The sequence below is a fragment of the Pogoniulus pusillus genome, chromosome 6 (genome assembly GCF_015220805.1).
Source record: "Pogoniulus pusillus isolate bPogPus1 chromosome 6, bPogPus1.pri, whole genome shotgun sequence".
Taxonomy (NCBI): domain Eukaryota; kingdom Metazoa; phylum Chordata; class Aves; order Piciformes; family Lybiidae; genus Pogoniulus; species Pogoniulus pusillus.
Genome location: NC_087269.1, coordinates 1,953,894 through 1,966,776, shown reverse-complemented (window position 1 = coordinate 1,966,776; position 12,883 = coordinate 1,953,894). Strand labels below are relative to the sequence as shown.

The following is a 12,883-nucleotide window of genomic DNA, read 5'->3' as shown; positions in this document are numbered from 1 at the left end:
TATCAGAGGTGGATGCCCAGGAAGGTGTCTTCCAACCTGGTTGAGTCTATGATGCCTGTGCTCCAGAAGGTGCCCTGAACATCTGCTTCCTCCATCTCAGGCTAGGACCACACCTTCTTGGGGTCCCTTCAACCTCTGAGTACAGCAGGGACCTAGTTGCCACTAAGTCCCAGGTGGCTCCTTGCTGCCTTCTTGTCCTAATTTATTGCCTGGAAGTGCTGCTTTGGGCTGTGCTGGCAGTGCACATGGAGAGGATGCTTCATGCACACATGGAAGGATACAGGAGCAGCTCAGTCCCTCTGGCTTACTGTGACCCTTTGCTGACAGTGATGTGACAGCAACCTGCCTGGAAGCAAAGAAGTCTCCTTGTGCTGGGTGAGCAGCTGAGCTGACAGCATGGCCAACAGCCTGGCTCCATGGGCCATCTGCAGAAGCTGGGGCTGAAGCCCTGACCCGAGGCCCAGCTGCAGCTACTCGGTGGATGTGGATGGGAGATGGATCAGGCAGAGTTTGGGCCCCTGGAATTCCTTCTGTGATGCTGTGTAAGAGGCAGAGGACATTAAATGAGTGCAGAGGTCCAATCCTCCAGGACAAGTCCTTCAGCTGGGTTGTGCCTGACATCTCCAGGCTGTAGGGATTTCAGTGTAGATACCAGAAACAAGGAGTGGGAAAGAGTCCCACGGTGTAGGTAGGTGATGTACTGTGTCCCTTCCAGTGCTACAGGCTGGGGACAGAGTAGCTGAGAGCAGGCAGGCAGAGAGGGAGCTGGGGGTGATGATAGAGAGTAGATGAAGATGAGCCAGCAGCGTGCCCAGGTGGGCAGCAGAGTCAATGGCATCCTGGCCTGGCTCAGGAAAATTGTGGCCAGCAGGACAAGGAAGAATCTTCTTCCCCTCTGCTCTGCCCTGCTGAGAGCACAGCTGCAATGCTGTGGCCAGTTTGGGGCTCCCCAGGGCTGGAGGGACAGGGACCTGCTGCAGAGAGTCCAGCAGAGAGGCACGGGGGGGAGTGGGGGACTTGAGCATCTGCCCTGTGCAGAGAGCCTGAGAGCCCTGGGGCTGCTTAGGCTGCAGGAGAGAAGGCTGAGAGGAGCTCTGCTCAATGTCTCTCCCTAGCTGAGGGGTGGGTGTCAAGTGGAGGGGGCCAAGCTCTTCTGGGGGGTGCAGAGGAAGAAGCCAAGGAGCAATGGATGCAGAGTGGAAGAGAGAAGGTTTCATCTGCACAGGAGGAGGAGAAAGTTGTTTGGTGTGAGGGTGGCAGAGGCATGGAGCAGGCTGCTCAGAGAGGCTGTGGAGTCTCCCTCTCTGGAGGCTTTCCAAGCCCACCTGGATGCATTCCTGTGTGACCTGCCCTGAGGGATGCTGCTTTGGCAGGGGCTTGGCCTGGCTGATCTCTGGAGGTCCCTTCCAACCTCTCAAGTACTGTGGCTCTGTGAAGTGCTGAGCTCCTTGCTGCCCACCTCATACCTACAGCAGAGCAGATTTCACCAAGGCACTTCCTTCTCCTCCAGCCCTTGCAGCTCCCAAGCTGGTGCAGATTCCCAGGGCAAGCAATAGCAACCCCTCTGCTTGCTTAGGTACAAGCCTGGGCTGAAGCTCTGTTTCCCTGATAGAACTCACAGCATAAGCCCAACTCTTTGGTGCTGTTGCCTCTTCCAAGGATTGCAGCTGAGACTAGTGCAGCATTAAGGACATTTTCCAGGTCAAGGAGTACTTGGTCTTTTGTCACAGGCAGTAAACTTCAGCACAGAAGAAGCAATGAAGCCTTCAGAAGGCAGAAGTGACTCACTGTGTCCTACAGCTTCACTGTTAATTGCCTTGGCCCAGGAATCAATGAGTTTGTATCTTCTGAGGACCATGAACTTGCCAATGTCTTCCTAGGGGAAGGCTCTGACCAAGAGGACCCACAGAGCACATCTCTGGGAATCACAGAATCAGACAGGGTTGGAAGGGACCACAAGGAGCATCTTGTTCCAACCCCCCTGCCATGGGCAGGGACACCCTACCCTAGAGCAGCCTGGCCAGAGCCTGATCCTGATTCCCCAAGCCTATAGCACTGCGTGGGGTTGTTGATGAGGATAAAGGTGATGCTGAGGACATGAGGCTTTCTGGCAGGACATGACTCCTGTGTCTGGTTGTCCCTTATGAGCTTGCCACAAGAGAGGAGAATGACTTGGGGTTATCTGGAGTGCAGGACATCAGCTGAAAGGGGCTCATGGTTCTTTCTCAGCACCCAGTTTCACAGCTCTGTGTGCCTGGAGCTGTTTGGCTGTTGCCAAGCCACCAGCAGAAGATTTCAACTGCTTCTAGTTGCTCTGGAAGGCAGCTTTTCATTTTCCACCTGCCTGGAGCTGGGTCTGTCTCTATCTGTCATTGCTTTGAATGAAGATTGATTTTGTAGAGGAGAATCATAGAATCAAGCAGGTTGGAAGAGAGCTCCAAGCTCATCCAGCCCAACCTAGCACCCAGCCCTGGCCAATCATAGAATCAAGCAGGTTAGCAGAGAGCTCCAAGCTCATCCAGCCCAACCTAGCACCCAGCCCTGTCCAATCATTGAATCAAGCAGGTTGGCAGAGAGCTCCAAGCTCATCCAGCCCAACCTAGCACCCAGCCCTGTCCAATCATTGAATCAAGCAGGTTGGCAGGGAGCTCCAAGCTCGTCCAGCCCAACCTAGCACCCAGCCCTGTCCAATCAACCAGCTCATGGCACTAAGTGCCTCATCCAGGCTTGGCTTGAACACCTAAGAGGAGAAATGCCATCAGCTCTTGTTGGAGCTGCTGGAGTAACTCAGGTAACACAGAGCTTTGAGACCTGGCTTAGTGGGCAGAGTGGTGCTGGGTTGATGGTTGGATTGAATGATCTCAAAGGTCTTTTCCAGCTGAAACAGTTCTGATTCTATAGGAGACCACCAAAAAAATCCAAACCCTGAATCCACAGATGGACAGGGATGAGCCACAGGAGGTCTTCCACAGCTGTGAAGAACAGGATAGTGGTGCTGGAGCCCATCAGCATCAGAAGCAAGTTTAGAGCCCAAGTGACAAGATTCCACCTCCCTGTTGTTGCATCAGGACCAGCAAAAAAGGAGACTCTTACCATATGGTAGCCATCCACTGGTGGCTTCCAGACACCATGTGCTGCCTCTGGGAAATGAATCCCAGCTGAATTCCATACTCTTCCTCCATCTCTCTCTTAGATGTGCCCCAAGTAATGATCTGTCACCTCCAGTTCATCTCTCCTGCATTGCCCCATTACACAATTCACCCAACAGCTGGCAGCCCTCCTGAGAGCAAAGATCCCCAAAGCCTTTCCCTGCTTGGCCAAGACAAAGACAATTTAGGAGTGTTGCTGCTTGTGTCTTAGGACTGGTTTTACTGCTTCAGCCTTTCCTTTTGAACCTTCTGGTTTGCACCTTCCCAGCTGGCTCTTCCCAAGGTCTTCTCCTCCTGCTGACAAGTCCATGTTTGCCCCTGGATACCAATTCTTGGGGAAAACAAGGTCACTACCTCCCCCTGACACTCCTTCCAGTTGAAAACAGCTTTGGAAGGAGCTTTACTGGGAAGGACTTCAGACAATCATCTGCATTCAGTGCATTGGAATGGGCTGCCCAGGGAGGTGGTGGAGCTGCTGTTCCTGGAGGTGCTCAAGAAGAGACTGGATGAGGCACTTAGTGCCATGGTCTGGTTGGTTGGGCAGGGCTGGGTGCTAGGCTGGACTGGCTGAGCTTGGAGCTCTCTTCCAACCTGCCTGATTCTATGATTCCATGGTCTGGTTGATTGGGCAGGGCTGGGTGCTAGTTTGGACTGGCTGAGCTTGGAGGTCTCCTCCAACCTGCCTGATTCTATGATTCTTTTATACCCTTGGACCACTTCTCTTTAACATCTTCATTGAGGACCTTGATGAAGACAGCAGTGAGTTTGCAGATGACAACAAGTTGGGTGGCAGTGTTGGTACTACAGACCCTACCTGGAGTAGTATGAGAAGTTCTGGATTCCCCAGCACAAGATGCCATGGTCTGGTTGATTGGCCAGGGCTGGGTGCTAGGTTGGACTGGCTGAGCTTGGAGGTCTCCTCCAACCTGCTTGATTCTATGATTCTTTTATACCCTTGGACCACTTCTCTTTAACATCTTTATTGATGACCTTGATGAAGACAGCAGTGAGTTTGTGGCTGACACCAAGTTGGGTGGCAGTGTTGATACTCCAGACCCCACCTGGAGTACTGTGGGAAGTTCTGGAGCCCCCAGCACAAGATGCCATGGTCTGGTTGGTTGGCCAGGGCTGGGTGCTAGGTTGGCCTGGCTGAGCTTGAAGGTCTCTTCCAACCTGCTTGATTCTATGATTCAAACAACAAAGCAGCCAGGGGCTGGAGATGGGACAATGGGGCACAGCCTGTCTCTTCTCCAGGAAGCTGGATCTTAGCCAGCCTGGACTGCATGGCTGAAGGATGCTCCTGAGGAAGGAGCCAAGGGATTAAAATGAAGAAGCATCCACCATGCAAACATGCACTGCCTGCTCCAACCTTCTGGGTTGCCTCAGCAGAGAGGTACCAGAGGAAGGCTGCTGAGAAGAGTGAATTCTCTTTGGTGACTCCAGCAGGGGCTAAGGAAAGTGCTGCTGCAGGGTGATGTCAACCAGTTCATCTTCATGTAGGGAGGGAGCCTCCTCTCTCAAGAGGGCAGCAGCAAGAGCAGGGCAAGGAAGCCATCAGTCTGCTGCTGACCTACCTACAGCCTGGATCATCACATACACACTGCTACAGGAAGACCTGAGGTCTCTGCCCATGCTTACTGCATCCTCCCTTGCTAGACCAGCTGTGAAGATGTGCTTAGAGGGGAGTGATTTGGCATGGCACACTTCAACCTGCCCAGTTGGCATGTGCAAGTGTCCTAGGGCATGCTCCCCACTGGCAAGGATGTGCAAGCAGCTCCAGCCTTCTCCAGGGACCAGGCCTGTCCTAACAGCTGTCTGTACCTGGATGTGGTGTTCCCTGCTGGTGGGACATCCCTCCAAAGAGGAGCTGCCCTGCCTTTCCCCCTTATCCCTCCATTTGTGGTGCTGGGCTCACCTCATTCCCATAGGAACTGGGAAGCTGGAAGGGCTCAGCTGTTTTCCCACACTGAGGCCTTAAAGACCTCTGCCACCAGCTTCTGGCAGCAAATGTCTCTTCAGTGTAAGCAGGAGGAGGAGGCTGAGGGTGAGTATTTGAGCAGCTGCCCTACCAGGGCTCTGCACATGGTCCTGCCTCAGGAGCCTCTCACTCAGGGATGCTTAGACTCAGCTGTTTGAGTTGGACTGCTTCCATGGGCCAAAGAGAGAGTAGAACCACAGATTGTGTGGCCATCTATGGTCTGCCACAGATGCCAACCAGCAGCTGGCCATGGCAGCAGCCTCTCCTCTCCTTTAACCTACTGGCTGAGACTGTTCCAGAGTCAGGCTGGGGGACAAGAGAAGGCTCTCCACAGTCACTTCATGCAACTCCCATGCCAAGCTGCCTGCTTGAAAGCTGAGCAGCTTTCTTCTGCCTCTCCACCTGCTTTCTGCAGCCTCACAGATCCCTCTCTCTCCATCACACACCTCCTCCTCCCTGGAGATCCTCCTGCTCTTTCTCTTCCCTAATGAAGACTGATTGCCTTGTTCCCTACAGGTCTTCCCTTCCCTGTCTCTCCCTCTGCACTTCAACACCCAACCTCCTCTCCAGCATCCATCCAGAGCTCCTGGCAGCAATTGCACTAACTCCCTGGCTTTGCTCTCTTATGCTCCCATCCAAGACTACCCCAGGTACAGAGCTGACCCCAGAACTCATCCTACCACACATCCAACGCCTTGGTGCCACCATCACCTCCTGGTGCCTCCCTGGGCAGCATGGAGAAGAAGGGGTGCTCTCAAAGGGGGGGTTAGCATGTGGTTTTTAAGCTGGCCTTGCTTTCCTGTTGGTTGTTTTAACAGGCCTCCAGGTGCTTCCTGAGCAGCACAAGAGCTTGGCCCCCACCCCCTGCTTGTTAAGGTTCTCAGCATCACCCCTGAGGTTCCCCTTCTTCATGAGACCTTTTTCCAGCGAGGTGCTCATTCGGCGCAGGTCTCTAAATCAATTGGCAAGCATTTTTGGGCAGCTGCTGGGTGAGCCTGACCCTGGGGCACATTGGAAATCAGGTCAACAAGTCCCCAGCTCCAATCACAAGACATGGACCAGGTTTTGGAACCAGGACCAGGCTCACCAAGCAGCCTGTGGAGGACACAGCAAACACACTCAGGCTGCTTGGGGGAAAGCCACTTGCCGGCGCGGTGGGTGGCGGTTTGGTGCTGTGCTCTGGCTGCTTGTTGCTCTGCCAGCTTTGCAATGATGCTGCTCTGTTCTCTGCCCCCAGGAGCCCTGAGAAAAACACTGGTGCTACAGACCAAGAACCATCAACCCTAGTGCAGGACCAACCCACGTGAAGCTGAGAACCTCCTTCTGAGCTAAGCGGTTGGAGCAAACGCGTAGCTGGAGCAGCCATAGAGTTGGAGCCTATAGTCTGCATGAAATGTGTCTTGTCTGGCTGGCAAACAATAAAGCTGATGATCAGAGTCGAGTGGCAGCTTCTCTTGTCTCTCAAGCACCCAGAAATGGCTGTCAGCAGGATCTGTGTGATGCAGTTTGCATGTCTGTGTCTGTGCCTTGATTTATACCCAGTAAAATCAGAGGAAGAAGGCAAAAAAGCATCCTACAATGGGTCCAGTTCTCCCTTTGTTCCTAGCTGGTTTGAATGGTTTCTCTGGTTTCCATGGGCAATAGAGACATCAGATTCCATCCCATAACTCCTGGAAGTTTTATGTTGGGGATTGTTCTGGAAGCTTAGAAATCACAGAATCATAGAATCAGGGTTGGAAGGGACCACAGAGGGTCATAGAATCAGTCAGGGCTGGAAGGGACCACAAAGGGTCATAGAATCAGTCAGGGCTGGAAGGGACCACAAAGGGTCATAGAATCAGTCAGGGCTGGAAGGGACCACAAAGGGTCATAGAATCAGTCAGGGCTGGAAGGGACCACAAAGGGTCATAGAATCAGTCAGGGCTGGAAGGGACCACAAAGGGTCATAGAATCAGTCAGGGCTGGAAGGGACCACAAAGGGTCATAGAATCAGTCAGGGTTGGAAGGAACCACAAGGCTCATAGACTCAGTCAGGGCTGATCAGGTTGCCCACAGCCTTCTTCAGCCTCACCTTCAAGATCTCCAGGGATGGAGCCTCAAACACCTCCTTGAGCAACCTGTTGCAGTGTTCCAGCACCCTCCTGGTGCAGAACTTGTTCCTCACATCCAAGCTCAATCTGCTCTGCTCTACTTTGAAGCCACTGCCCTTATCCTGTCCCTGCAGCCCTTTGCAAACAGTCTCTCTGCAGCCTTCTTGTAGTCCCCTTCAGGTCCTGGCAGGCTGCTATTAGGTCTGCCTGGAGGCTTCTCTTCTCCAGGCTGCACACTCCCAGCTCCCTCATCCTGTCCCCATAGCAGAGCTACTCCAAGACCCTGATGATTTTCATCTGCACCTGCCCCATCAGGTCCATGTCCCTGCTGTGTTGAGGGCTCCAGACCAGGATGCAGCACAGTTGTTGTTCTAGGAGATCTTGGGGCCCATCACTTGTCCCTGAACTAGAAACCACTAAGTTAAAAAGGCATCACAGATCCAGGCAGCCAGTGCAGCTATTTCATGAAGCCAGAATTGTTTGGGTTGGAGAAGCCCTCTAAGATCATCAAGCCCAACCACCAAGGCCATTAAACCACCTCCCCAAGTGCCATGGCCACCACCTCCCTGGGCAGCCTGTTCCAATCCCTGACCACTCTTGCAAGGAAGAGGTCAACCAAAGAGCAAGAAGGAGCTCCCAAGTGCCCTCCCTGCATGTTCTGTGACATTTCCTTCTCTGCTTGTCCTATCAGACTGCAAAGAATTGGGGGCTGGGAATTTCCCTCATTTTCTTCCCCTCCCTGCTCTGCCTGCCCCTCCTTTATCCTGAGGTATTACTGTAATGGATGTGATTAATGGGAATTATCCTCCCACCAGCAAGATTAATTCACTGCTGCTCAATTTTACATGACTGCTTTTATCTGCAGCCCTCTTCTTACCTCCTCACAAGTCAGCTTTGCTTTGTGCCAGCAGCCAACCAGGGCTGAAAGGCTGAGGGAGAGGAGGGAATTCTCCCAGCAGAAATAGGAGAGACACAGGAGAGCTGGACAGGCTGGAAGGGAATCACAGAATAGAGACATAGAATCAACCAGGTTGGGAGAGACTTCCAAGAGAGCTCCAAGCTCATCCAGCCCAGCCTAGCACCCAGCCCTGCCCAACCAACCAGACCATGGCACTAAGTGCCTCATCCAGACTCCTTTTAAACACCTCCAGCCACAGCCACTCCACCACCTCCCTGGGCAGCCCATTCCAGTGCCAATCACTCTCTCTGACAGCAACTTCCTCCTCACATCCAGCCTAGACCTGCCCTGGCACAGCTTCAGACTCTGGCCCCTTCTGCTCTTGCTGCTTGCCTGGCAGCAGAGCCCAACCCCACCTGGCTACAGCCTCCCTGCAGGCAGCTGCAGGCAGCAATCAGCTCTGCCCTGAGCCTCCTCTGCTGCAGGCTGCACACCCCCAGCTCCCTCAGCCTCTCCTCACAGGGCTCTGCCCCAGGCCCCTCCCCAGCCTTGCTGCCCTTCTCTCAACACCTTCCAGCACCTCAGCAGCTCTCTGCAATTCAGGAGCCCACAGCTGGACACAGCTGGACTCCAGGGGTGTCCTGAGCAGTGCTGAGCACAGGGGCAGCTCCACTGCTTGCAGCTTAGCTCAATTTACACTACCTGGCCAAGTGTTATGGCTCCTTTGGCCACAGAGACTCAGCAATCAGAATGGCATTTGCCTACCTGACCATGTTGGGTTCTGATTTGGTGAGCAGAGCTTGCTCACCCTTATCTGGGCAAGACACCAGCAAGTACCTAAACACCTGTGGCTACCTCTTTATCACTTTGGGAGGGGGCAAATGGCCCAAGCCTTTGTTTTCTTCCCACATCAGCAGAAGAATCAAGCCAAGGCATCTAACAGGCTTATCAGCCAGCCAGGACAGCTTGTCTTGCCCCAAAACAGCACCCAAGAATTGTTCCTCCCAGCCTATCTCTGCTCCATTACCTCAACAAGGAAAAGCCATTTCAGGACAGAGGTTTCAATGATACATCATTGATGAGGGATTAATTATTAAAGCAGGTTCATGAAAAATGGAAGCCATTTGCCACAGGGAAGGAGTCCTGGCAGTAACCTGGATCTGTCACAAAGCCTGGTTGCCACCAAGCAGGAAAGCCTGCCCCTTGCCAGAGCAAAGAGGGGTAAGCTATGAAAGATGCATGAGGGTAGGAGAAGAAATGATGTGATTGGAGTGACAGAGTGGGAGATAAACCACTTCGAGGTGAAGGAAACAAAAGAGAAGAGGCAGTGGAGGAAAGGGAGGGTGGAGAGAGGTTAAATAATTCAGGGCAGGGTGTTTAAGTGCCTTGAAGGAACAAAGGACTACATAAGTCATCTAGGAATCATTGAGGGGGAAAATAAACCCCCAACCAAAGCTGCAGGCTGGTCACAGAATTAAAAAGAGCTGTTTGGGTTGCCTGGGTCATTTGGATAGACCTTGGCTGGTGTAGATCAGCAAAGAGCCACAGAATCATGCAGGCATAGAACTGGTTTGGTTGGGAAATGCTTCTAAGGGCACCAACTCAAACCTGAAAGCACCATCGTAGAGTCATAGAATCAGGCAGGTTGGAAGAGAGCTCTAAGCTCAGCCAGCCCAACCTAGCACCCAGCCCTGCCCAACCAACCAGACCTCAGCACCCTCATGCTGAAGAACTTCTTCCTAACATCCAATCTGAATCTCCCCACTTCTAGTTTTGCTCCATTTCCCCACTCCAGAGTGAGCCTGGAAGCCTTCCCTTAAAATGATAGAAGCAGCCAGGTTGGCAGAGAGCTCCAAGCTCAGCCAGCCCAACCTAGCACCCAGCCCTGCCCAACCAACCAGACCATGGCACTAAGTGCCCCAGCCAGGCTTGGCTGCAACACCTCCAGCCACAGCCACTCCACCACCTCCCTGGGCAGCCCATTCCAGTGCCAATCACTCTCTCTGCCAACAACTTCCTAACAACATGCAGCCCAGACCTGCCCTGGCACAGCTTCAGACTCTGGCCCCTTCTGCTCTTGCTGCTTGCCTGGCAGAAGACTTGTTAAAGTGTTTGGGTGTACTTCAGTGAAGAAGCTACTTCTAATGCCCAACCTGAACTGGCTGGGGCACTTAGTGCCATGGTCTGGTTGGTTGGGCAGGGCTGGGTGCTAGGTTGGGCTGGCTGAGCTTGGAGCTCTCTTCCAACCTGCTTGGTTCCATGATTAATCTATGATTAGTATGATTGTGGTCTCCATCCCTGGAGATATTGAAGATGAGGCTGGAGAGGGCTGTGGGCAACCTGCTCTAGTTGAGGCTGTCCCTGCTGAGTGCAGAGGGACTTGGACTGGCTGAGCTTTGGAGCTCCCTTCCAACCCAGCCCATTCTATGATTCTATGGTTCTTATTTTGGGATAAAAGGTCTTTACATTGGACTAAAAGGTCCCCATCCCTGGAGATAGTGAAGGTGAGGCTGGACAGGGCTGTGGGTGAGGCTGGACAGGGCTGTGGGCAACCTGATCCAGTTGAGGATGTCCCTGCTGAGTGCAGAGGGGCTTGGACTGGGTGAGCTTTGGAGCTCTCTTCCAGCCCATTCTGTGGCTCTCTGATTTTACATCCCCTGAGGTTCCTTGCCAGGACAGAAGGGGCAGGGGCAGCCTCCCTGTGGTCAGCTCCACACTGCTGCCCAGATTGAGCAGGTCAGATGAGCCACCCCTGTGTTCCCTTCCTGATTCAGGGCTCCATCCCTTCCTCATCATAGAACCAACCAGGTTGGAAAAGACCTCCAAGATCATCCATGCTTCTGCTGGGCTTGTTCTCCTCCTCCCCAGTGCCTTGTCAGGAGCTGAAGCTGCACAGCCTCCTCCTCTCCAGCTTAGAAGACTGAATCACAGCATCATAGAATCAACCAGGTTGGAAGAGACCTCCAAGATTAGCCAGTCCAAGGGATAAAAAATGGTGAGTTTGACATTTCTGGCTGAAGTTTCAACTGTCTCCTTTGGTAGTACCTTGGCTTCTTTGCCAAACTCTTCTCTGATTCCAGTCCCTGAGGTGGCAGCAGATCTCTGGAAGTGCTGGCACAGCCTGAGCCCACCTGTGACACTTTCAGCTCTTCCAACATCAAACCAACCCAGAAATGCAAAATCAGAGCATCACAGAAGCAGTGAGATTGGAAGAGACCTTTGGAGCTGATCAAATCCAACAGCTCACCTAGAGCTCACAGTCTCACCCAGATGGTGCCTCCCTCTGCCTTCTCTGCACCTCCTGCTCCAGGGTAACATTCATTGTGACAGCTCTTGCAGGCAGAACAGAACTCTCAGGGCTGGAAGGGATCTCAAGGAGCAGCCAGCTCCAACCCCCCTGCCATGGGCAGGGACACCTCACACCAAAGCAGGCTGCTCACAGCCACATCCAGCCTGGCCCTAAACACCTCCAGGGATGAGGCTGCCAACACCTCCCTGGGCAACCTGTGCCAGGCTCTCAGCACCTTCATACTGAACAACTTCTTCCTAGCAGCCAATATCAATCTCCCCAGCTTTGTTCCACACCCCCCCACACACACCCCCCTCCCCAGGTCCTATCACTACTTGACACACTAAAAAGTCCCTCCCCAGCTTTCTTGTAGCCCCCTGCAGCCACTGCAAGGCCACAGTGAGGTCTCCTCAGAGCCTTCTCCTCTCCAGCCTGCACAGCCCCAGCTCTCTCAGCCTGTCCCCACAGCAGAGCAGCTCCAGCCCTCTGCTTATCCTCATGGCCTGCTCTGGACACCTTCCAGCACCTCCACACCTCTCCTGTCACAGAGGAGATTCTATGATAACCTTTAAAGATCCCTTCAAATCCAGGTCACTCTGGGATTCCAGGGGTCTAAGTCTTTGGCTAAGACTGTCATAGAATCACAGAATCAAGCAGGTTGGAAGAGACTTCCAAGCTCAGCCAGTCCAACCTAGCACCCAGCCCTGCCCAATCATAGAATCAAGCAGGTTGGAAGAGACCTCCAAGCTCAGCCAGTCATTGCTGCCTGCAGCTGCCTGCAGGGAGGCTGTAGCCAGCTGGGGTTGGGCTCTGCTGCCAGGCAAGCAGCAAGAGCAGAAGGGGCCAGAGTCTGAAGCTGTGCCAGGGCAGGTCTGGGCTGGATGTGAGGAGGAAGTTGTTGGCAGAGAGAGTGATTGGCACTGGAATGGGCTGCCCAGGGAGGTGGTGGAGTGGCTGTGGCTGGAGGTGTTGTAGCCAAGCCTGGCTGGGGCACTTAGTGCCATGGTCTGGTTGGTTGGGCAGGGCTGGGTGCTAGGCTGGGCTGGCTGAGCTTGGAGCTCTCTTCCCACCTGCTTGGTTTTATGATTGTTTCTTTCTCTTCCAAGTGCTTGCTAGGTTTGGATGGGTTTTTTTTGGGGTAGCAATGTTGTATCCCTCCTTTTGGAGAGCTGTTGTTGATTATTCACAGCCATCAAACACCCTCTACAATCAGCTGCAAAAGGAGCCCTTAGATCATCCAGTCTATTCATGCAGCAGATTTATTAACCTCTGGTAGAAGCATCCATCACTCATCCCTTCAGGACAAATCTTGAGCTTGGCTTCCCTAATGAGTGCATTCATCTCTCCAGCCCTAATTTTCATGAGGGCTTTGTCTGCAAACCTCTGTGCTCAGGACATGGCTGTTTGGTCACAGAGTTGGTTGTGCACAGCTATTGTTGGAAGCTGGGGGCTGTGGTGGCAGGGATTGGGCTAGATGTG

General features: G+C 53.2%; 1 protein-coding gene across 1 annotated transcript in view; it reads left to right on the top strand.

Annotated features, from left to right (window-relative positions):
* Window positions 1-6,568, top strand: part of MAP6 (microtubule associated protein 6) — a 47,119-nt gene extending 40,551 nt beyond the window's left edge. The window contains exon 4 of the mRNA XM_064144213.1: window positions 6,365-6,568. Coding sequence (XP_064000283.1) covers window positions 6,365-6,434 — 70 coding nt within the window. The 3' untranslated portion in view covers window positions 6,435-6,568. The remainder of the gene's footprint in view (window positions 1-6,364) is intronic.
* Window positions 6,569-12,883: the final 6,315 nt, after the last annotated feature.